At 35.9% G+C, this 26922-nt stretch overlaps 1 protein-coding gene across 4 annotated transcripts in view; it reads right to left on the bottom strand.

The window, feature by feature from the left end:
- Positions 1 to 26922, bottom strand: part of LOC105499479 (SREK1 interacting protein 1) — a 44774-nt gene that overhangs the window by 7953 nt on the left and 9899 nt on the right. For 3 of the 4 annotated variants that reach the window (XM_011772041.3, XM_071098874.1, XM_011772040.3), the window contains exons 2-3: positions 22503 to 22550; positions 10227 to 10370 (exon numbers count right to left, since the gene is read on the bottom strand). In XM_011772041.3, coding sequence (XP_011770343.2) covers positions 10227 to 10370; positions 22503 to 22550 — 192 coding nt within the window. The remainder of the gene's footprint in view (positions 1 to 10226; positions 10371 to 22502; positions 22551 to 26922) is intronic. The other variant, XM_071098875.1, reaches the window with a different exon arrangement.

Raw genomic sequence — 26922 nt, 5'->3', positions numbered from 1 at the left:
AGTCTCTAAGAACAATGAGAGGACTTGAGATGAAAAAATAAGACAATTGAGAGTTTGAGGGTGGAGGATCGCGTGAGACCCAGAGTTAGAAACCAGCCTGGTCAACATAGTGACACCATGTCTTTATAAAAGAAAAAAAAATTAGCAGGCATGGTGGCATATGCCTGTAGTCTCAGCTACACTGGAGGCTGAGGCGGAGGATTGCTTGGGCCCAGGAGTTTGAGGCTGCAGTGATTCACGAAGCCATGATTGCGTTACTACACTCCAGCCTAGACAACAGAGTGGGACCTTGTCTCAAAAAAAAAAAAAAAAAAAAAAGAAAGGAGTCTTCAAATAATTGTGAGGAATGGCCTACAGTAGATATATGAAGACAATAAAAATGGGAAGAAGCAGGAAAGCCAAATGACAGGAGTCTCAAAAGGGCATTTTGCGAAGACAATATGTTGATGATGTCCTGAAGATATAAAAAATGTGAGTTATTAAAGACAATCAGTGGGAAGTATGTAGTTTAGAGAACTAAAAATGTAATTAAGAAAAGGAAAAAAAAAATGGCCAGACCAAAGATAAAATGTATTACGGAGGAAAGCAGTCTTGAAATTCCAAGAACTATTTTTAATGTCTTCCAGCTCTCAGTTATGTCTCTTCCTTTCTGGAGGTGGCGCTGGCCACCTCTTTCCTGAGTGCTATCAGCTAAGGTGTCAATGGTTGGCATACTAAGTTGGAAAAAATAATTAAAGGCAAAGTGAAGAAAAACAGGATGGGGGAAATAAGGCATTTTTTAAAAAATCACATCCAATGACAATGTACATCTGGAGACTCAGAAATTGTACAAATAAGTACTATAGGTTACTTATCTCTATTTCTGGTATCCAGGATTTTGTCAGTTACGCCAACAGCTTTTTAGAAAACTGATCAATGCCATTTGTTCTGAAAAACTTCTCTCCATTATGACAGAAGTACTAAAACAATGCAAGTGATAAAATGCTGGGAGAGATTCTATACTATTTAAGCAGAATGAATAATATGATTTTTGAAGCTCACCTATTTCAATTACATGAAATACTTGGAAATGACAAAACACTCTATCAGCTCAGGTTCCTATTTGCAAATGACGTGACAATTTACACTGATATTCCCAAGGAGTCTAAAAAAATCTAGAATTAGTGAGTTCAGCAAGAAGAAAAAATAAACAAAAATCAATTCATTTTTATTAGCAACGAACATGCAGAGAACAAAATTAAAGGTACAGTATCATTTATAATTTTCCAAAAAAAGTATATAAAAAGTGTATAGGCCTTATATGCTGAAAACGACACAGTGCTGATTAAAGAAATCCAAGAAGTTTTAAATAAACAAAGAGACACATCATGTTCATGGATCAGAAGACTCAACGAAGTAATGACGTCCATTCTCCCCAAACTGATATACACATTTAATGCAATTCCTATTCAAAATCCTAGCAAAGCTTTCTGTAAATATAGACATGAGTTTAAAATTTTTATGGACATGAAAAGGAACTAAAATAGCTTGAACAATTCTGATGAAGAATAAAGTGGGAAGAATTAGTATCCTCATTCAAGACTAATTTTTAGCTATATTAATAAAGCTTATGTGGTATTAGCAGAGGCAAAGACACATCGATCAACAAAACAGCACAGAGAATCCAGAAACAAGCACACACAAATAGAACCAACCGATTTTTTTTGGCGGGAGGAAAAAAAAGCAAAGCAATTTAATGCAGGAAAGACAGCCTTTTTAAGAAATAGTGTTGGAACAACTGAACAACCATAGGCAAAATCAAGCCTCACTGCTTACATAAAAATCAACTCAAAATTTATCATGGACTTAAATGTAAAATTAAAACCACAAAACTTTTAGAAAAAAATATATGAGCATTTTTCAGATCTATGCATAGGCAAAGAGTTCTTATATTTGACACCAAAAGTATAGTCTATAAAAGGAAAAATTGATAAACTAGACTTCATCAAAATTAAAAACTACTGCTTTGTGAAAGACCTGGTTAGAGGATAAAAAAGACAAATGCCATACTAGGAGTAAATGCTTTCAAAACAGGTATCTGAGAAAGTACTAGTGTCTAGAATGGTATAAAGAATATCAACATGTATAAAGAACATACAAAATACACACATGTACCCACATATATATATATACACACACACAGATATATCTATATATGTTCAGAACTCAACATTCAACAGTAATGAAAAGATGCATAACATTATTAGGCATTAGGAAAATGTAAATAAAACCACAATGGGCTATAACTACACATGTGTTAGAATGCTAAGCACAAAAATGCTGGTGACAAAGCCAAATGCTGGTCACTCATATGTTTCTCGTAGGGACGTAAAATGGTGCAGCCACTGTAGAGTTTGACAGTTTATTAGGAAACAAAACATACAACTACCATAACAACCCAGCAATTTTACTCTGGGGCATATGTCTCATAGAAATAAAGAGTTATGTTCACCCAAATCCTGTTTATAGCAGTTTTATTAATAATAACCCCAAACTGACAATCCAGTGGATAAATACTTAAACAAACTATAGTATATCCATAACACACACTACTATTCAGAAATAAAAAATAACAAACTATTGATACATGCAACAACCTCAGTCAGTCTGTAGAGAATTATAATCAGTGAAAAAAGCCCATCAGAAAGGATTATATGCTGTAAGATTCTATTTACAAAACATTATTGAAATGACAATATTATAAAAACAGAGAGCAAAGTTTTGGTTTAAAGGGCTTAGGAAGGTGGTGAGGGCAAGAGAGAAGTGGATATAGCTATCAAAAGACAGTATGAATGGTCGTGGTGGTGATGGAAATGTTCTGTGTAGACTGTATTAAAGACATTATCCTGCTTTGAAACTGAGTTTTTGAAGACGTTACCATTGAGGGAAACCAGGGAAAGGACAAAAGGGGTCTCTGTGTGATTTCTTACAGTTACATGTTAATCTACAATATTCTCAAAATAAAAATTTCGATTAAAAAATCAATTATCACATATGTATGGGTCTATTCTGTTCCACTGATCTATCTTTACATCGATACTACACTTTCATGATTGCCTGTGGCTTTACAAAAAATCTTGAAATTAGGTTGTGTTAGTTTTTCAATTTTACTAATCCTTTTGAAAGTGTTTTGGCTTTTCTAGGTTCTTTACATTTCCAATCGGCTTGTCAATTTTTTTTATTTTTATTTTTAGAGATAAGGTCTTGCTTGGCTTGTCAGTTTCTCAAATGGCCTGCTGGAATTTTGATTGTGATTGCTTTGAATTTATAGATCTGCCTGGGGAGAAGTGACATTTATTTTAAAATTGAAACTTCCACTCAATGAATATAGCATATCTTTATTTCTTTCTTTAACTTCCCTCAACAATATTTTGTAAAATATATTTCAGTCTTGCATATCTTTTGTCAGATTCACATTCTTAGTATTTCATTTTTTATGCTATTGTAAAAGATACCTGTAAAATTTTAACTTCTGATTGTTCACTGCCAGTGTACAAAAATATAACTGATTTCTGCTAACTGATCTTGTGTCTTGCAACTTTGCTAAACTCAGTTATTAATTCTAGAAGCTTTTTTGATAGATTTAGTAGATACTTCTACATAGATGATCATTCATCTGCAAAAAAAGACAGTTTTAAACTCTTTCCTGAAATCTGGATACTTTTGATTTATTTTTCATACCATATTGCAGTGGCTAGAATCTCCAGCAGAATGTTGAGTAGAAGTGGTATGAGTGGACATATTTGCCTTGTTTCTTATGTTATGGAAAGACTTCAGTCTTTTATGATTAAGTATGATGTAACATTTTGGTTTTTTATAGATTTTGTATGAAGTTAGTGAAGTTCTCTTCTATTTCTAATTGGCTCAGAATTTTTTATCAGAAGTATATGATGGACTTGCTGAATAATTTTTCTTAAAATATTGTGACAATAATATAGGTTGTTTTTAGTCTCTTAAATATCATGAATTACACTGACTTCTGAATATAAAACAAATGTATTCCTGAAATAAAACCAACTTAGTCATGATATACTTTTTATATACTGCTAGATTCAATTTGCTAAAATTCTCTTAAGAATTTTTGCATCTGTATTAATAAGTCTCTAACTTTCTTTTCTTGTAATATCTTAATCTGGTTTTGTTATCAGGGTAATGCTGGTCTCATAAATTGAGTTGAGAAATACTCTCCTCCCTTCAATTTTTAAAAAGATTTTGTGTACAAATTCTATTATTTCTCCTTTAAATGTTTTTTTCTTGTAAGAGAAGCCACTGGGCATGAAGTTTGTTGAAGTTTTTATTTTTATTTATTTATTTTTGAGACGGAGTCTCGCTCTGTCGCCTAGGCTGGGGTGCAGTGGTCGGATCTTGGCTCACTGCAAGCTCCGCCTCCCGGGTTTATGCCATTCTCCTGCCTCAGCCTCCCGAGTAGCTCCGGACTACAGGCGCCCGCCACTTTGCCCGGCTAGTTTTTTGTATTTTTTTAGTAGAGACGGGGTTTCACCGTGTTAGCCAGGATGGTCTCGATCTCCTGACCTCGTGATGCACCCGTCTCAGCCTCCCAAAGTGCTGGGATTACAGGCGTGAGCCACCGCGCCCGGCCTGAAGTTTTTAAACTAAACATTTAACTTAAGAGATGCAGGGGTACTCTTCATATTTTAGATTTCTTCTTCAAACTTTTGCTGGTTTGTATCTTTCAAGTAATTTGTCCATTTTATCTAAGTTATCCAATTTATTGGCATAAAGTTCTTTAAAATATCCTCTTCTCCCTTTTATATCCATATGATCTGTAGTGTTATCAATTCTCTCATTTCTGGTTATCAGTTATATATGCCTTTTCTCTTTTTAAAATCTCATTAGTTTGGATAGTGATTTTTCAGTTTATGGACCTTCTCAAATAACCAGTTTTTGGTTTTGTTGATTTTCTGTAGTTTTGTTTTCCATTTCATTTATTTACCTCTGATCTTCATTATTTCCTTTCTTCTGCTTACTGTGGGTTTAATTTGTTCTTTTTTCTCGTTTGTTAAGGTGGAAGTTGAAGTCATAGATTTGAGACATTTCTTCTTTTTTTCTAATACAGGTACAAGCTTGTCTCTAAGTACTTCTTTGGAGGCATACCACAAATGTGTTTTTATTTTCATTCAGTTAAAATTACCTTCTAATTCTCTTTTGCTCTTTTTTTTTTTGTTGACCCAATAGACTATTTGCAATTATGTTAAATTATAAACACTTGGGAATTTTCTAAGTAGCTTTCTGCTATGGCCCAGTATCAGGTCTATCTTGATAGGTGCACTTAAAAACAAAACAAAACAAACAAAAACAACAACAAAAAAGTGTATTTTGCTGTTGTTGGGTGAGGTGTTGCATAAATGTTAAATGGGTCAAGTTGGTCGATAGTGTTACTCAAGTCTTCCATGTCCTCACAGATTTACTGTCTACTTGTGCCATTAGTCAATGAGAAAGGTGTTGAGATCTATGGCTATAATTGCAAATTTGTCTATCCATAAGAATTTTTATTTACGGTTATACCAGGATTTGTTTCAGATATTTGTTATTAGGTGCATAAACAGTTAGAATATATATATATATATATATATATATATTTTTTTTTTTTTTTTTTGAGATGGAATCTCACTCTGTTGCTCAGACTGGAATGCAGTGGCATGACCTCGGCTCACTGCAACCTCTGCCTCCCCGGCTCAAGTGATTCTCCTGCCTGAGCCTCCTAGGTAGCTGGGATTACAGGCACATGCCACCATGCCCGGCTAATTTTTTGTATTTTTAGTAGAGACGGGGTTTTGCCATGTTGACCAGGCTGGTCTCGAACTCTTGACCTCAGGTGATCCGCCTACCTCGGCCTCCCAAAGTGCTGGGATTACAGGCGTGAGCCACCATGCCAGGCCCACACTTAGAATTTTTACGTTCTCTTGACGAAATGACCCTTTTATAATTAGGAAAAAACCTCTTTATTGCCAGTATTCTTTGCTTTGAAATCTATTTGGTCTGACATTAAAATTGTCACTTTAGCTATCCTTTTAATAGCTGTCGCTCTCTCTTTTTTTTTTTTTGGAGTTATGATAATTTCAGACTAACTACTGCAAACATGTCCCAAAAAAGTTATGAGGGACTAAGGAAATAAAACAGTAGCTATGGGAATAATTTCCTCTTCCACTTAGCAATGATGGATAAGGAGTTTACTTTCTAGGTTTTATAGAGAAACTGGTTCTAATGAAAACAAAATATACAGAATATGCTATCCAACACCAGCAGAATACATTCTTTTCAAGCACATAGAACATTCTCCAGAACAGAGCATGTTAGGCGACAAAATAAGTCTTCACAAATTTAAGAAGACTGGAATCATATTGAGTATCTTTTCTGACCACAATGGTATGAAAATGTAAATCAGTAATGAAAGAAAAACTGGAAAATTCACAAAAATGTAGAAATTAAACCACACACACCTGACCAATCATTGGGTCAAAGAAGAAATCAAAAGAGAAATTAAAAAACAATCTTGAGATAAATGAAATTACAACACACCACAATTTATGGGATTCAGCAAAAGCAGTACTAAAAGGGAAATTTATATGATAAACGACTTTATTAAGAAAGAAGAGGGCCAAGTGAGGTGGTTCATACTGTCAAAAAAAAAAAAAAAAAAAAAAAAGAAGGATCTCGAAAAAACACAACCAAACATTATACCTTTAAGAAACTAGAATAACAACAACAAAAAAAACCACAATAAATGAAATAGAGACTTGAAAAACAACAGAAAAGCTCAAAGAAACTAAGAGTTTTTTAATAAAAAGATAAAATTGACATATCTTTAACTAGACTAACTGAAAAAAAAAACAGAGGGTCAAAATTAGAACTGAAAAAAGAGTATAAGTGATGTCACAGAAATATAAAGGGGTGTTATATAAATATATAACTATATAAGAGAATACAAGGAACATTTATATGCCAACAAATTGGATAACTTACAAGAATACATTCCTTGAAACATAAAATGTATCAGGAGTGAATCATTAAGAAACCAAAAATAGGAACAGACCAGTAACAAGTAAGGAGATTGGGTCAGTAATCCTCCCAACAGAGAAAAGCCCAGGACTAGATGGCTTTGCTGGTGAAGCCTACCAAACATTTAAAGAGCAATTAAGCCAATTCCTCTAAAGCACTTCTAAAGAACTGGAGAGATCACTTCCAGACTTATTTTACAAGGCTGGCATCACCTTGATACCAAAGCCAGACACAGGTACCTTAAGAAAATAAAATTACAGACCAATACAGCTGATGAACATATATGCAACAATCTTCAGCAAAATTCTAGCAAACCAAACTCAGCGGCACATTAAAAGGATCATCCACTATGATCAGTTGGGATTCATCTATGGGATACAAGGATGGCTCAATATATGCAAATCAAGAAATGTGAAACACCACATTAAGAAAAGGAAGGCTAAAAATCAAATGAATATTTCAGTAGATGCAGAAAGAGCATTTGACAATATCTGTGTTCATGGACTGAAAAAATATTGTTAAAATGCCTGCATTATCTAAAGCAATCTATGGATTCAATGGAATTCCTACCAAAATCCCAATGGCTCTTTTGACAGAAATATAAAACATAATCCAAAACTGTATATGGAACCACAAAAGACCCCATATAGCCAAAGCAATCTTAAGAAGAACAAAGCTGTAAGCATCACACTCCTTGATTTCAAAATATATTATACAGCTATAGTAATTAAAATAGTATTGTACTGACATAAAGACAGACACACAGACCAATGGAACAGAAGAGGAAGTCCAGGAATAAGCGCATGCATATATGATGAACTGACCAAGAGGGGTGTTAAGAACACACAATGGGAAAATGATGTCTGTAGCAAATGGTCTTGGGTCAAGTGTATATGCACACACAAAAGAATAAAACTGTACCCTCACCTCATGCCATATATAAAAATCAACCTAAAATGAAGATACCTGAAAACAACTTTATTCTGTTTTCACACTTGGCTAATAATTTGGTTGAGAATATTATTCTGACTTGGATATAACTTCCCTTCCAAAATGTGAAGGCATTCCCCACATCTATTAGCTTTCAGGACTGCTTCAAAGAAGTGGAAAGTTATTCTGACTCCTGATCTTTGACTGATGACTTGTTTAATCCCTGATCCTGGAAGCCTGGATTATATTTTCCTTGTTCCCTGTGATATTAAGTTTTATAATGGTGTGCCTTTGTGTGGGTCTATTTTTAGCTCTGTATTTGGTACTTGTGGAACCTTTTCAATTGTAAAACTAATGTCATTCAGTTCTTAGACATTTTCTTTCTGGGACTCATTTGAGTGAAGTATTTCCTAGACTAATTGTGATATATGTCTCGGAACCAAATAGGTGAAGAGGGCTGGAAAGTTCTTAGCCTTTAACTTCCTCCCTGTTTTCAGCTATGTTAGTGTGTCCCAGTCTAAAGAACTTATGTTTTACCCTGTCTAGAAAATAAACCTCCAGTAGTCTGCTGGGGTGATGAAGTCATCTGACTTCACAGGGGAAGGGGACTGAGGGTTTAACTCCTGCAGACTTGAAACCAATCCTCCTGTTTTTAGCCTTATATTCAGCCAGAGGCACCCAAGGATATTATTTATCATGTCTTTAGGGGATTTTAGAATATATATCGGGTTACTTCACAGCTTTCCACACTGCTAAAGAATTTGGCTTTTTCAAGAGTGTAATCAGTTATCACCCATCTGCTTTTCAGTTTCCAAAATTTTACTGCTATTCCCTCCTAACTCATTTTCTTTGCCCTTGTGAGTTTATGTCTTTAAATTTTTTTCTACATCTGTCATTTTAGTGGTATTTCAGTAGAGAACAAAACTGTGTGTATTCAATCAACTATCTTTACCCTGAAGCTGTATATACTCATATATAATATGATTCTTGTTTGCCCTCTTTGGGATTCTCTGCCTCTTTTTCGTTTTCAGCTTGTTCTAGCACCTTACATTTGACCTCTTCACTTAACTGGACATAATATGGAAAGCTTGATATTAAAAACAAAGTTTATTGTTTAATGTTCATTGATAATCTAAACTAAAATGAATTTAAAATTTATAACTCTCATTCCTTGTCTAAGATTATATTAAAATAAGTTATATTTTATTTCAGAGTGATATTTATCATATTGCATTTTGTAGTTTACAAAGTAGTTTAATTTATGGCATCACATTTTATTCCTAAAAACCCCACTGCACAGATGAGCTATTTTATACATAACGTGGGAAAGAAAGGATTAAATAATAGGTCTGCAATTCACTCTCTCTCTAGGGAGAGAGGAGGATATACCCAGGAAAGACAGAGAGTGACCTGGAGAAATCTCTCTGAGACACACTAACAACAGATCTCCTGGAAAAAAAATAAATGATATCTGTTAGCCACAGAATCCTCATTTATATAATTATTATTTACATCCTTTTAGTGGGATGTAACTGAGATTGCTGATAGTAAACAAACCTGGAATCTATGGATTTATGGGGTGTAGTTCCCTGGAAAATGTAACTACCCAAGCATAAAATGAGTATGTTTCATGACCAAATCAACTTTCTTTGGTAGAAGTAATAAAGAAACTTCTTGTTAACATTGATCAGAGTGGGTTCTGAAGTAGAAAGGAAACACCTGGGGAGCTGTACTGACATGCCCAGAACTCTCTGCTTTGCCTATGCCTCATGATCACTTGTATACTTGAAATTATTAGTGAAGCTTGATACTGGCTAACATCGCTGATCTGCCTGAGCATCATTTGACAATCCAATATTTTGTGTTATCCCACAAGGCAGCCGAGCCTCAGGATGGTTAAGTGACTTGGTGAAAGTCACGTGCTAAAACAAATTGCCAAATAGGACTAGAAACCAAATCTTAAATCATACTTTTTCAGCCATTTGACACATATCCTAATGTGATGGGGAAAAAACAACAACAAAAAACATAAGCTGTGTGTCAGAAATAGACTTGCCTCCTGGATCTGTACTTGCTTAGCTGTTCAATTTTAGGCAAGAAACTTACAGTATTTAAAACCTGTTTCCTATGCAGTAGCTCTTACATAAACTACAAAAGAGATCTTAGTAAGTGTAATGGAAAGCATGATATGACATTTACAAACATTTCTAAAGTATGGAAAAAAAAATATTGCTTACTTTTTTCCTGTAATGCCTGCAATTTATTCAGTTCTTCATTCTCTTCATCACTATCTTCACTACTTGTACTGCTGACATCCAAAACTATGTCCCTTTTAGGGTCTACTCGGAGAAAATTGCGGCATTCAAAAGTCAGGTGACCAGCTAAGTGAAACAAACAAAAAAAATGTGAATGATAAAACTAAGATACATTATGTATTTTTGTATGTTTTGCTGCCTCACGGTAACCAATAAGTTACAATTTCAATAATACAGTGTAGAAAGCTTTAACTTTTATTCAGTTGGTAGTAGTTTGGTTATTTTTCCTATACTTTTCCATGAATGCAATACTGAGAAAGAACTTTTTCCTTTCTTCATCAGAACTCCTTATTCAATAAGCATTTTTGGGGACCACTTCTTATGGATTTCAAAGTATTGAGTTATTCTATTTCCCTTTCTAAAAATACAATAATATCTTTAACCAAACTAAGTAAATAAAAAAATACCATCATACTTGGGATTTTATATTGTATTCCTTTGCCATACCTTTTCTTTCCCAGTCTGACTAACGTACTCATGGAATTATATACCTTTCATCTAATTAAAGTTGGCATAATAATACACAAGCATTAATATAACCGAATGCGCTTTACTAAAGAATACCTAAACGTTTAATTCTTGCATCATTTCCCTAAAGACTCTACCCTATAAGAAAAGTACAAGTTATCCACTTACATATATGTTTTAGAAAGTCAAATATTACAAACACTATAAAAGTACGGAAAATAATATAACCAATACCTAAATACCTAGCATCCATATATTAACATTTTGTCATGCTCACTTTCAATTCATTTAAGGAAAAAGCTCACTCGCATGCCTGTGCACACAACGCACACAGCTGGAGAGCTTGTATCAATTTTTGCAACACTTTCTCAATCTCATTCAATTTTTTTGTCCTCTGAAGCAACTGCACTAAAGTTGGTCTCCATCATTCCCAAACAACATATTGTGATATGTATTCTGAAAAAAATAAACTCAATTATACCTATACCTGCAATTTTTTCCTGCCACCCAATATTTTGTGATTTATCTATGCTAATATAACAGGTGTAATTTGCTCATTTTATCTAATGGATAATGTTCTACTGTATGAAAATTATATTTATTTATTTATCGTACTATTGACAGAAACATAGGTTGCTTCCAGTAGTTCGCTATTATAAACAGTGTTGAAATAAGCAGTTGTACATGTCTCTATTATAAACAGTGTTGAAATAAGCAGTTGCACATGTACTAGGTTTTCTTTAGGGTAGCAGCTTTTAAGTTTTCTTAAGAACTGAGAACAGTAAAAAATAATGCAACCAAGTGCACTCACACACACATTCATGGATAAATACACCCTAACACAAAAAAACTGAAACAAAAGTTAATTGAAGGATTTCTATATTCAGTGTTTAAAACAACCAGTGCTAATGGTGACCAAATAATTCATTTCACGATCCACTAATGATTCACTACAAGTCTATGCTAGGGGTTGTTTCTAGTTGTCTCTTATTTTGTGAGTGAAGTCCTTTGGGAATCCTAGGTTTATATCAGAGACTCTCTAATTAGAGTTCCAATTTTGCTTGGGCAGGGCCCTGCGCCTTGCTTTCATCCTCTGCATCCTGTCGGCCTATGAAAAATCGAAGTTCAAGAGTCTTGGGTTCATCAAATACCCTCAAGGCTTAATTCCTGGAACTTCTCCTTTTCTTTGGTTGTTGGCCTTTGAATATTCTTTAATTCTTTATTTTCTTCCTAGTATATTAATGTACCTAAAATATGTATTGCACATTTTATACAAGTTTCTTAGTTGTTTCTTAGTCTAGTCTGCCATATTATTGGAACAAGTTTTCCTCACTGTGATTTCCGAACAAATGAATCATTCAGAAGCACTCTTTTTAGCTTCCAAACATAAGGAGTTTTCAGGCTTTGTGTTTATTGTCAATCTCTAAATTTACTACACTGTTATCAGAGAATGGGATCTGTATGTTATTAGTTCTTTGGTATTTGATGAGACTTCTTTCATGGCCTAGGATGTAGTGAATTTAGGAAAGATTTGTTAAGTATTTCAAAAACACAGTCACATACCGCATAATGGTGTTTACATCAATGATGGACCACATAGACAACACAGGTCCCCTAAGATTATAATACTGTTCCTTGTCAATGTTTAGATATGTTTAGACACACAAATACTTACCACTGTGTTACAACTGCCTATACTATTCAGTATAGTAACACGCTGTACAGGTTCATAGCCTAGCAACAACAGGCTATACCACGCAGCCTAGATGTGTAGTAGACTATACATCCAAGTTTGTGAAACTATAATCTACAATGTCCACACAAAGATGAAATTACCTAATGACACACTTCTCACAGTGTATCCCTGTTGTTAAACAACACAACCACATACTGCTATTTGTTGAAAAGGGTTCTATATCTGTTTGCTTGTTCAACTCTTCTCCACCTTATTTTTTTTGTCTAATAACTTCTGATAGAATTACTTAAGATTATACAAGTATTAATTTGTCAATAATTGCTATTATAAACAATGCTGAAATGAGCAGCTGTACATGTCTCTGTGGACATACACCAGGTTTTCTCTATGGTAGGTTTGTCCATTTCTCCTTGTAATACAGTTTTTGCTATATATATAGAGAGAGAGAGACATCAGTAAATGCTTTCAAGATCATTACTTTATCTTTTTAGTTTATTGTTCTTGAGTTTCCCCTTATCGCCAGAAGTGCTTTTCCCTCAAGAGTCTGAAATTATAATGGTTCTATTACAGTAGGTAGCTAGCCAGGCATGAGTGGAGCAGGAGAGGGCTCCCCTACTCACAAAGGAACATCAGGCAACCATCAAGTGATGGTCCGGCAGCTGTCACACTGTCTTTCTAAAATGATAATTGGTCACAGCCAGTGCCAGGGAGAGGCAGTTTCTGAATAGGTAAAAATACCTGAAATTGATAATCAGCAGCTTCCAATAAGGTTTCAGGAACTGGGCAAGTGGGCTCGAGCATGCGCATTAAGAGACAAAAATGAAGGAGTATGACCTTCTGGGGGCATTCCACCAGAAAAGGGAAGAAAAAGCCTCAGGTAAACACGTGTACAACTCTAGTAAATATACTGTGCATGCTCACCTCCCAAGCGTAGGCAGGGCACCATGCATAAGGGAAGAATGAAGGGAAAGGGGTGCAAGACGGTGGAAGTAAGTCAGCATGTAAAATGCTAGGTTCAAGGTTATATGGGGCCTTGACCTCAAGGTGCCAGCCTGGGCCTCTTCCAAGTATATATTCCTTTCTTTTTTTTGAGACGGAGTCTCGCTCTGTCGGCCAGGCTGGAGTGCAGTGGCCTGATCTCGGCTCACTGCAAGCTCCGCCTCCCGGGTTCACGCCATTCTCCTGCCTCAGCCTCCCAAGTAGCTGGGACTACAGGCACCCGCCACCGCGCCCGGCTAGTTTTTTGTATTTTTTAGTAGAGACGGGGTTTCACCGTGTTAGCCAGGATGGTCTCGATCTCCTGACCTCGTGATGCGCCCGTCTCGGCCTCCCAAAGTGCTGGGATTACAGGCTTGAGCCACCGTGCCCGGCCTAAAGCTTTTTAATAAACATCTACTCCTGCTCTGAAACTTGCCTCCGTCTCTTTTTCTGTCTTATGACCCTCAGTAGAATTCTTTCTTCTGAGGTGGCAAGAATAGAGGCTGCTACAGACCTGTACAGATTCACCACAGGTAACTTGGATACCTGCCACCGCTAACAGTTCCACTAGTGCTCTTTTGTTCATTATTCGTTGGGTAATATGAAATTGCCATTTTTGTAGGTAAAACAGTGGACTATCAGCAATGTTCAATCAAACATGTGTTTTTGCCTTATCCTTTTATTTTGAAAACTTCTGTGTAGTTATTAGTTTTATGTGTAGTTTTATTAATCACAACATGTAGTTGGACTTAATTTTTTAAATTTGATTTGATATCAGCACAATTTTTAACATTAACTTCTTAGCATGGGAAAAATAGTTCCTGCCTCACTGGAAGCAGTGTAAATTCACTCTTCATAGTTAGATATACTTACAAGGTATAAGCTGAGGTTGCCAATTCTCGATTATTCGTTTTCTTCCAATTATTTTATGGGATTTCAAACACACTATATGCATTCTTGCTTCTTTCAGTGAGTGAAATTTTTTCTAATCCCTGCTTTATAGCCTTTTTAAGGAGTCTGACTTTATGTGAGGGGCTCCACCCTTGCCATACTGCCATTCCCAGGGCTTGAAAGCGTCACTCCACAGCTCTTAAACGCCTACCCAGTAGGCCTGTGGATCCACTGTTTTCAGCTAAGATTTCCCACTCTGACTTCCAGCTCCTTTTCTTGTCTAGCACCTGGGGATTTCCCTTTCATTCTTTTGAGCTGGGTTTTTTGTTGTTGTTGTGGTTGCTGTTGACATAACACTTTTTCCCTCCTGCATTGTTACACGTGTTTGTAGCAGAATGGAAGCCTTTCTGGGTTGGTTTGGCTGGCCTCTTTGATCAGAACTCCTGATGATACCGGTTGGGCATGGTGGCTCACGCCTGTAATCCCAGCACTTACGGAGGCTGAGGCAGGTGGATCACTTGAGTACAGGAGTTCAAGACCAGCCTGGCCAACATGGCGAAATCCTGTCTCGACTAAAAATACAAAAATTAACTGGGCATGCTGGTACATGCCTGTAATTCCAGCTACTCAGGAGGTTAAGGCACAAGAATCGCTTGAACCTGGGAGGTGGAGGTGGCAGTGAGCTGAGATTGTGCCACTGCATTCCAGCCTGGGCAGCAGAGTAAAACTGCCTCAAAAACAAAAACAAAAACAAAAAACAAAAAACCAAACAAACAAAAAAAACCTCCTGATGATCACTTAACATCCTGATGATGTACTTAAGCTAGCTTTGTACACAAACACCTCTCATCCTCTCACTGAAATGAATATTTAAAATAAATAAAATGCTTAAATAATGACCACACTGGTAGCAGTCTCTGCCCCACACCCATTTTAGCTTTGCTTCAAGCAAAGTGACCCTAAGGTGATAAGACAAATCAATTGCAAAATTATAAATAAAGTTTCTTACTGATTTTTTTTTTCTATTGGGGAATAAGTTAGTGAAGCCTAGGTAATAACTGTGTTGCAAATTACAGTTCTTATGGCTAGCAATCTAAATGTTCTTGTAGCAAACAATGTAGAAGAAAAAAAAAAGGTGGAGGACTCACCCTTCTTGATTTTAAAACTTATCATAAACCTATAGCAATCAAAGCAGTTGACTGACACACAGAACAGACACACAGACCAATGGAATAGAATTGAAAGTCCAGAAATAAACCCACACTTACATAGTGAACTGAGTTTTAGCAAGAGTGCTAAGTTCATCCAGTGTGGAAAGAATAGTCTTTTCAACAGATGGTACAGAGACAACTTTTCCACATAGGAAAGAATGTAGTTGGACTCCTCACCTCAGACCATATGTAAAAATTAACTAAAAATATTTTAAAATTTTAAAATATTAAAAATAAAATAAAATATAAAACCGTAAAGCTCTTAGAAGAAAGCATAGGAGTAAATGTTCATTACCTTGGATTTTGCAATGGATTCTTAGATCTGACACCAAAAACACAAGCAACAAAAGAAAAAAATTATAACATGGTCATCAGAATTAAAACCTTTTGTGCAAAATTATCAGGAAAGTGAAAAGTGACAGAGTGGGAGAATATATTTGCAATCATCTCTCTGGTAGAGCTTAATATCCAGAATACATAAACAACAACTATAACTCAACAACAAAAACACAACCCAGTGAAAAAATGAGCAAAGGGCTTGAATAGACATTGTCTATAGAAGAAATACAAACGGCCGATAAGTACATGAAAAGATACTTAACATCATTAGTCATTAAAGAAATGCAAATCAAAACCACAATGAGATACCACTTCGTACCTATGAGGATGGTCTGAACTGTTTCTACTCATAACGCTTCTGACATCCAATGTGTGGGTTTTTTCCACACCAACAGCCAGTTCTCCAACTTTCTGGACACTAACTGGGTGTCCAACAATTCAATTCAATTCTGTTACTACCCAGGGTTAGCACAAGTTAAGGGTTCAGACCCACAAGACTATTCCCATTTCAGATTCCTATAGTGAGTCTAGGCCACCCATACTTCAGACCAGCTAGCTTTATAAGGTCAGGGGGTTCCCATAACCCCATCCTCAAATTCGAAAATTTGCTAGAAAAGCTCACAGAACTCAACAAAACAGTTTACTTACTATTACCTGTTTATTATATAGCACGGAACTTGGAACAGCCAAATGGAGGAGATGCACAGGGCAAAGAAATGGCATAGAGCTTCCATGTGCTCTCTGTATGCCACAATCGCAGCACTTCTATGTGTGCACAAACCCAGCAGCTCTCTGTACCCTGTAGTTTAGGGGTTTTTATGAAGGCCCCATTAGATAGGCATGATTGATTCAATTACTGACCACTAGTGATTACATTCAATCTCTAGCTCCTCATCCCTCTCCCCTTTCTGGAGGTCTGGAAGTGGGGCTGAAAGCTCCAACTTTCTAATCACATGGATTGTTCCTCTGACAACTGGCCCCCATCCTGAAATGATCTAGGAGCCTCCCAAGAGATCACCTTAATAGTATAAACTCAGGCATGGTTGAAAGGGGCATGATATGAATAATAAAAGATTCTCCTATCACCCCTATCACTCAGGAAATTCCAAGAGTTTTATAAGCTCTGTGTCAAGAACCAGGGACAATGACCAAATATGTATTTCTTATGATCACAAATCGCTATTTTTTAAAAAGGAAAATAATGAGTGTTGGCAAAAAGGTAGAGAAATTAGAGCCCTTGTACATTTCTAGTGGGAATGTAAAATGGTATAGCTGTTACGAAAACCAGTTTCGCAGTTTTTCAGCCAGGCACGGTGGCTCATGCCTGTAATCCCAGCTCTTTGGGAGGCAGAGGCGGGCAGATCACAAGGTCAGGAGATTGAGATCATCCTGGCTAACACGGTGAAACCCTTTCTCTACTAAAAATACAAAGCAGCCAGGCATGGTGGCACGCGCCTATATTCCCAGCTGTTTGGGAGGCTGAGGCAAGAGAATCGCTTGAATCCGGGAGGCAGAGGTTGCAGTGAGTCGAGATGGCGTCACTGCACTTCAGCCTGGGCGGCAGAGCGAGACTCCAAAAAGAAAACCAGTTTGGCAGTTTTTCAAAAAGTCAACATAGTAATTCTGCTCCTATGTACATACCCCAAAGAATTGAAAACATAGACTCAAACAGATACTCGTACATCAACATTCATTGCAGCACTATTCATAGTAGCCAAAATGTGGAAACAACCAAGTGTCTATCCACAGGGGAATGGATAAACAAAATGTGGTATATACATATAGAGAAATAATTTAGCCATTAAAAGGAATGATGTTATAATACATGCTACAACGTGGATGAACTATGAAAATATTATGCTAAGGGAAATAAGTCAGACACAAAAGGACAAATATGTATGATTCTACTTATATGAAATATCTAGAACAGGCAAATTCACAGAGATAGACAGGTTAATAAGGACTGGGGAAAGGAGGGAGTGGAGAGTTACTGGTTAATGGTTACAGATTTGGGGCAATGAAAAAGTTTTGTAATTAGTAATGATGGCTTTACAACATTGTGAAATGTATTTACTGCCACTGAATTGTATATTTAAAAAATGGTTATAATGGCAAATTTTGTGTTATATATATTTTAACACAATTTTTTTAAAAAGCAAATGAAAAGGAGCATGGCATAGTATTAAATCTTCCAGATAACCAGAGTTCATATCTCAGTTTTCCCACTGACTAACACGGTAACCCTGGGCCTCAGTTTTCTGATTTGTAACAATAACAAAAATAACAACAATTATTGAGGATTTACTGAAGCCAGTCATTGATCCAAATACTTGCATGAACTCATTTAATCTACACAACAACTCTATGGGATCAGGTACTATAATGATCTTACTTTACAGACAGGAAACTGAAACACAGTGATCAAGCAATTTGCTTAATATCACATAGCTAGTAAGTGCCAACAGAGGTTTGAACCTAAGTAATCTGGTGCCAGAACCATTTGTCTTGAATGTTCACAAAACTGGAGATCATGAAACCTACTCTACAGAGTTATTTTAAGAATAAAATAATATCTTTCATGCAGTTAGTACAGAGACTAGCACCAAATAGGTATTTAGTACACGGTACCAGGTTATAACTATTTATTTCACTAATACAAGGAAAAGCATATTCTCCCCTTTCCTCCCTCCAGGAGTAGCTATATTAGCAAATGCCAAGTAATAAAAAAGAAAAAAACAAAAAACAAACAAAAAAAACAACCTCCAGTTTCATTTTGACTGCAGATAAAAATCTGTCAATGTACACACACACACACACAAACCCCTCTTGTTTTATAAATAGGGTACCCAAATGTCTACTTCTGGGTTTACAGAATATATAGACTATGCTAACAGCTACTAACTTAACCAGGCTTTAGCGCTATATAAAATCCTCAGATTTAAGAACACACAGCTATTTTATAAGCTTTTAAATTCCTAAACCCAGTTCATTCCACCAAGCTTCCACATCCCTAACATTTTGGTTCCTCCCCTAAAAATGCTGGCCTCTTCTGTAGTCATATATTCTTTCTTGAAGTCTTTTTTTTTTTTTTTTTCTTTGAGAGAGGGTCTGGCTCTGTTGCCCAGGCAGGAGTGCAGTGGCACAATCTTAGCTCACTACAACCTCTGCATCCTGGGCTCAAGCCAACCTCCCACCTTAGCCTCTCAAGTAGTTGAAACTACAGGTGCACGCCACCATGCCTGGCTAGTTGGTTTGTTTGTTTTTTGTAGAGATGGGGTTTCACCATGTTGCCCAGGCTGGTTTCAAACTCCTGGGCTCAAGCAATCTGCCTGCCTCAGTCTCTCAAAGAGCTAGGATTACAGGCATGGGCCACTGTACCTGGCCACCTTCCTTGGAAATCTTATCCTCATATTTATCTGTTTTATTTCCCCACTGACCTAGCTGATCATTGCCCCTTTCCTAGTCTTTTTCAATAGATTCTTAAACATGTAACTGCCCTATGTGCTCACATAATATTGCCACTACACTTAAGGGATATTTGGCTCTTCCTTGAGGGCATTTCTCTATAGTTAATTATCCTTTACCTCAGTATTATTAGTATTCTCCAGGCTTCTCAATATTGTTTCCAAGTAGTAATCCTTAACTGTCCACTCAGCTGCCTGCTGCAGGTTAATAGCCCCATTCACTGAATTTTTTTGAATCTGGCTCATACTCTAGCTCTTTACCCCAAGCCCTGCCTCGAGCTTGAATGGACAGCGTAGGTTGTCGGATAGCTTTTCTGGGTTCCCTGACATTCTAGATTCCACGGCCACACTATGGTCCTTGTTATTATCTGCAACTGTTTTATCTCTGAAATTTTGATAAGATTATCAGGCTGTGGTTGAGATACTGAAGATAAGGAAAGATTAAGCAAGTTCCTTTAAGAGGTATGACAAGGATACCTCTGAAGTTTAGAAGAAACTAGATGAGAATAGATACAGATGTTTTCAGGTAGTGATAGAAAGTAGGAGATCCAGCCTGATAATCTCAATTTTGTTTGTAAATTAGAAGACAGGATTGCCTCCTTATGTAGGGAGTTTGAGTAGGACAGGACAGTGAATGATGAATGTTTTGAGACAGGTACCAGTTTGGGAAAGTCACTGAGGGAAGCAGGAGAGGAAGTTGACTAAGGACAAATAAAAAATGCTAATATGCATGAATGTGTGGTTGTTACACTCAAGCATTGCCTGACTACTCTATGGGGTGGTGGGGGAGTGGTGTAACAACCCAGAGAAATAGTAACTTTGAGTCAGATTCGTTTGTCTGCAATGAGGATGAACAGGGGTATATAAAAGAGTCAGACTTGTAAAAGGCATTGCCTACCTTTGAAGAAGCAAACTATAAAAAATAGAAAATGCATTTCAGATGTGGTTTATATACACAAGACTGAACACCAATAAATAGACATACAAACAGGCAATAAAAAAGTGATGAATTTATATTTATGTAAATGTTAAAGGTATTTACATATTTGTTTTTATTTCCTGCTGCTATGATCAACCAATGGGTCTACTAATCTTTTAATCATACTTTCTGAGAACTATCATAATTATTTGAGACATTTATCTCATAAATAATCCCAAGGCCTACTGTCCTTGTAGTTTTTAAATATTCTGAAGTTACCAACTTAAAAAGAAATTCTAATAAAAACTCATTATTGAAATAACTCTTTTTCTGTGAATTTCTTTTAAGTTAATTTTGCTAAGGAAATTCTGCCACAGAAAGAGAGACCCATGTTATTTAATAATACATTCAAACTTCACTTGAAACTTTAAAAATGATAAATTCACTATTGACACATACTGAGAATAAGATCTTTTTCTATCAAGTATTGAGATTCTTTAAATTGTACAATCTGAATAACTATTTTTGCAACAAAAGAGAGAGCATATTTTTTTGTAAACAACTGAAAAATACCCAAACTTTTGTGCATTAAAAATATTATGAATCATCTTCTTGATCTTTCTCTTACCTCTATATAAAAATTTTGGCCCCGAAATAAAAGATAAGCTAATTTGTAAAAGCAATTTATATTAGAAAGACTTGTAAATTGAGAAGACCTTCCTCTTTAATAGCTGTAGAGATTTAAGAGCTGTAGAGATGTAAATTTAACACAGAAGGGAAATATTATTAAATTTTTCCACAGGAGACAAATCAGAAATTGTTTAATGACTAAATCACTAAAATCAAAGATCTAAATAATAAAGCAAAAATAACTAAATGTGGAAATATTGACAAAACTATTTGCTGGCTTGGCTTCTCCTAAAGAATTCTAATTACTGCAGATACTTGCATTGTTGTCTTAAATAACAATGAGGAGACTACATCAACAAATATTCTATTTCCAGAAAATGAATTTAATTGCTTTCCTCAAAGTCTTAGGTTAAAAGAAGTCCAAGTGTAGAGACTGATATTTGTAGACAGACTGGGAAATCCTTTCCAGATTTTGAAGTAAATGAAGCATTTGTAGATTCTTAATTCTTGAATAAAGAAATGAGGCAGGTAAGTTGGCAATGATCAAAAGAAAGTAAACAAAGCTTAAGTTAGCAATGGTTGAAACAAAGTAAACAAAGCGGAAATAAATATAAACAAATTAAAAAACAGAAAAGATTTCATTGCACTCATTTCTTGCATGCAAGTACATTCTTCAGTTTTCATTTATATGAGTGATATACATATATAATTATATATGCAATTTTGCTACTTGAGCAAGCTTCCCTTGAGCCAGTTTTAGCTTTTGCTTGAAAGTATGTGACTTGTTCTCTCAGCATGCTTTTAATGTGCCCTTCTGATGGAGATTTATGCTGAGTACTCTTATCACACGTTCTTGCATGAACATCTTTTTGTCAAATCACTCTTAGTGATTTGACAACTCTTAGTTGGTAAAACATAATAACTCTTCAATGAACTGCAGTGTATTAACAATCCAGGCTAATTTGCATGGTCTGCAAACAACTCAGAAAATAGCAAATGTTGTTGCCATAGCTGTTACTAAAGCTTTAGGCATTGCTACATTTAACTAAAGAATATTTACTTAGAGTATAAAATTACAAATTTATATTATATAATTATACATGCTTAAGTTTCCCTTTTCATTCAGTTAATCATAATGGAGATTAATAATTGTTTAAATCAAGTTTTTGCTCATGAGCAGAAATTCTGAGATCAATTAAATCTTTAAAGTAAATGTAATAAACACAAAAAATCTTCATAAATAGTTTGCATTGCCTCCACCTTTTCTCTTAGTATGTGGAAAGGAGGAAAAGAATAAGTATGTATATAGTTTTTAAAAAATATACTTTCTCCAAACTCCTTAATCTACTACTAACCACCTGTATCTTCATGCTACTTTTGCTAGTCATCAGATACATAGCTACCTGTTACTGGGTCTAAAGCAGGGAAGAAAAGTGAATATTTAGTGCTAACAGAGGAATTTCTGTAACAACTACATGTTAGCTTAGGGCTAAAGGACTATGCAACTGGGCCCCTGAAATCAGGATGCTGTGTTATATTGCCCAAAGAGGCCATGATTCCAGTATGAATAATGCAAAACATGTCGTCTTTTAGAATACTTACGGTAGCCACATTTTTTACAGCCTGCTCTGACACTGTCCTTGTTGCAACCTGAAATACAATTGGATAGAATTTTAGGAAGTAAAAAAAAAAAATGCAAAAACTTAAAAACTTTATTGTATGAAAAAAGCTAAGAAAAACCATTTGTTGTAGACTTTCTTTTTTTTCTGTTGAGACAAGGTCTCACTCTGTCACCAAGGCTAGAGTACACTGACAGGATCACAGCTCACTACAAGCCTCCAGCTCCCAGCTCAGGCGAGCCTCCTACCTTAGTCTCCCAAGCAGCTGAGACTACAGGCATGTGCCACCACACCTGGCTAACTTAAAATTTTTTTTTTTTTTGGTAAGGATGAGGTTGTGCTTTGTTGCCCAGGCTGATCTCAAACTTCTGGCCTCAAGCGATCCTCCTCTGGCCTCTCAAGGTGCTGGGATTGTAGGTAAGAGCCACTGCACCCAACAGAATTTATTTATTTAAGAAACAGCAACAACAAAAAAATCATCTCTAACCCAGCTTAATGACCTACTCAATTATATGACTCTTATAAATCAACACAAAGGCCAATTTACTCAAATCATTAAGATTTTTTTCTAATTCAATATAATAAAATAAGACAAACACACATGGCCAATAAACATAAAAAATGCTCCACATCACTAATCATAGCGAAATGCAAATGAAAACCACAACGAGATACCATTTCACACCAGTCAGAATAGCTATTATTAAAAAGTCAAAAAACAACAGATATTGGTGAGGCTGTAGAGAAAAGGTAATGCTTATAGACTGTTGGTGGGAATGTAAATTAGTTCAGTCACTGTGGAAAGCAGTTTGGAGATTTCTTAAAGAACTTAAAACAGAACTATCATTCGACCCAGCAATTCCATTACTGAGTATATATCCAAAAAAAAAAAAAAAAAAATCATTTCACCAAAAAGAAACATGCACTCACATCTTCATTGCAGCATTATTTACAATAGCAAAGACATGGAATCAACTGAGGTGCCCATCAATGGTGGATTAAAGAAAATGTAGTACATATACACTATGGAATACTATGCAACCATTTAAAAGAACAAAATTACATCCTTTGCAGCAACATGGACCATTATCCTAAGTTAAGAATTAACACAGGAACAGAAAACCAAATACCACATGTTCTCATTTATAAGTGGGAGCTGAAACATTGGGGACTCATAGACATGAAGATGACAATAACAGATACTGGGGACCAATGGGAGGGGAGGGAGGACAAGGGTTGAAAAATTGTTGGGTACTATGCTCAGTACCTGGGTGATGGGATCATTTGTACCCCAAACCTCACCATTATGCAATATATCCAGGTAACAAACCTGCACAAGTATCCACTGTATCTAAAATAAAATTTGAAAAATAAAAGAAAGTTAAAAAAAAAATCTAGTAAATAGTTAAGAGTTTAAACATTCCAGGAATTCTACAGCACTGAAGAAGAAATTCCAGGGTACTCTGGCCTGTCCCTCAAATGTAAAATAATTTACTTATTATTTTATATATATATATATATACACGGACATTTACTTTTTTACATATATATATATATGGACATTAAGGTTAACAAATATTTTCCTGTTTTCCATTAGAAGAAAAAAAATCTAATTTCTTATAGGAATTGGTGAAATTCCAGAAGACTTACTGTAATTGCTAGGTATTATAAGAAATACCTAAATTCAACACTCAAATTTTGACAAGAGAAAAACTAGTCATATATCCATCCAGTTCTGATAAATATTTACAAATACAGTAATCCTGTATAATTAGTAGCACATGCAGGCAATGTTGAAGATATAAATACCAGAGACAAATTAAAACTGATTTCTTTTTATTGTGATAAAATATAAACAACATACAATTTACCATCTTAACCATTTTAAAGTATACAATTTAGGTGTATTAAGTACATTCACAATGCTGTACAACCATCATCACTATTCATTTCTAAAACTCTTTCATCATCCCAAACACTAACTGTATTCATTAAACAACTGACTATTCCCCCTTCCCTCTAACCCCTAGTAATCTCTATTCTACTTTCTATCTCTATGAGTTTGTCTCTTCTAGGTTCTTCATACATAGGGAAATCATACGATACTTGTCTTTGGGGCCTGGATTATTTTACTTAGCAGAATGTTTTCAAAGTTCATCCATATTATAGCGTGTATTAGAGTTTTATTCCATTTTATGGCTGAATAATATTCCATTGTATGCATATATAGTTAAAACTAATTTTATCCTCCAATAGTGGCTTCAATCAACCAATGAAAGCCCCAGTATAGTATTATGTCATTTTCTGGTTTTTTTTTTGTTTTTTTTTTTTTTTTTGAGACGGAGTCCCGCTCTGTCGCCCAGGCTAGAGTGCAGTGGCACGCAACCTGGGCTCACTGCAAGCTCCACCTCCTGGGTTCACGCCATTCTCCTACCTCAGTCTCCTGAGTAGCTGTCACTACAGGTGCCCGCCACCACGCCCGGCTAATGTTTTGTATTTTTAGTAGAGATGGGGTTTCACCATGTTAGCCAGGATGGTCTTGATCTCCTGACATCGTGATCTGCCCACCTCGGCCTCCCAAAGTGCTGGGATTACAGGTATTATTACATTTTCTTGGTAAAGGGCATATAATTTCCAAACCCTTGAAATGGAGAAATAATCCTAACTAAATATTTAAATACATACAATCCAAACATAACAGTGTTAATTTAAAAATAAATATAATTTTAAAACTATTTCTTTGGTGTTATGAAGTTAAAAATTAGTTATTTTCCCCTTACATTTTAATATTGTTTTAAAGTATACATTATTGAGGTGGGGCATCATGGCTTACGCCTGTAATCCCAGCAGTTTGAGAAGATTCCTTGAGGCCAGAAATTTGGGGCCAGCCTGGGCAACATAACGAGACCACATCTCTACAAATTTTTTTTTAATTAGCTGATCATGGCATGTGCTTTTAGTCTTAGCTACCTGGGCGGCTAAGGTAGGAGGATCACTTGAGCCCAGGAATTCACGGTTATAGTGAGCTATGACTGCACCACTGCACTCCAGCCTAGCTGACAGAGGGAGACCCTGTCTCTAATTATTCTAGTAAAAGTACAGTCTCTTCTACTATAATACTTGTTTTAAAAATGCAAATATTGTTCTAATGTAATTGATACATTAGGGAAACATTTGAGCATAATGTGACTTTCATCCACATAAAACACTAAGTAAATGCAGAACATTGCATCTAGCTGATCTGAACCACACAGGAGTATACAAAATACACAAGCACATATATCTCAAAACATTTCTAGTGACCTCAGTTCACCAAAACTGTTGAGAACATCCATTCACATCTGGCGTTACAACTTTTTATGGATTTCTTATTGCCCTCTTACTGCCACTTCATAACTCATAAACTGCAACTCTTCTGAAGTTCACTTGCACAGCAAACTCCAGGTCTTTTAAAAGGTAAAGTGTCATATTTATTGTAATATTTATGCATTTTTTTAACCAATTAACATGTGTAAAACTGTGCTACTGTTTCTATGAGATTCCTATCTTTTTTGAGACAGAGTCTCGCTCTGTTGCCCAGGCTGGAGTGCAGTGGCGTGATCTCGGCTCACTGCAAGCTCAGCCTCCCGGGTTTACACCATTCTCCTGCCTCAGCCTCCTGACTAGCTGGGACTACAGGTGCCCGCCACCATGCCCAGCTAATTTTTCTGTATTTTTTTTTTTAGTAGAAATGGGGTTTCACCGTGTTACCCAGAATAGTCTTGATCTCCTGACCTTGTAATCCGCCTGCCTTGGCCTCCCAAAGTGCTGGGATTACAGTCGTGAGCCACCACTCCCAGCCCCCCCCTTTTTTTTTTTTGAGACCGAGTCTTGCTGTATTGCCCAGGCTGGAGTGCAGTGGAGTGATCTCAGCAAACTGCAACCTCCGCCTCCCGGGTTTAATTGATTCTCGTGCCTCAGCCTCCTGAGTAGCTGGGATTGCTACCACACTCGGCTAATTTTTGTATTTTTAGTAGAGATGGGGTTTCACCGTGTTGGTTCCTATCTTTTTTTAATGTGTCATTGAAGCTTTTGTGCATTGTGCTCTAATCCCATTGTTTCCCCGTAAACCCTGTCATAGTTAAAAACAAATATGTTACATTGTAGCAGTATTGACTGGAATAAAATCAGATGAATAATATAATCTGAGGGTCTTTCATTATGAAAACAACTGCATGTTGAAAAAAAGCTCAGAGAACTGGAGTCAGTGTTAAATCTATTTCCACAGAAACTGTAGATGCTAAAACAACTGAATAAAATTATGCTAAATGCATCATTACTATTACTACAACAGAATAAAAATGTTCTAATAGACAGATCTGAAATAATCTTATCTCAGCATGCATTAGAATTGAATTCATGAC

The sequence above is a fragment of the Macaca nemestrina genome, chromosome 6 (assembly GCF_043159975.1).
Source record: "Macaca nemestrina isolate mMacNem1 chromosome 6, mMacNem.hap1, whole genome shotgun sequence".
Lineage (NCBI taxonomy): Eukaryota > Metazoa > Chordata > Mammalia > Primates > Cercopithecidae > Macaca > Macaca nemestrina.
The sequence above is the reverse complement of the archived record's forward strand: the minus strand, read 5'-3'. Positions and strand labels throughout refer to the sequence as shown.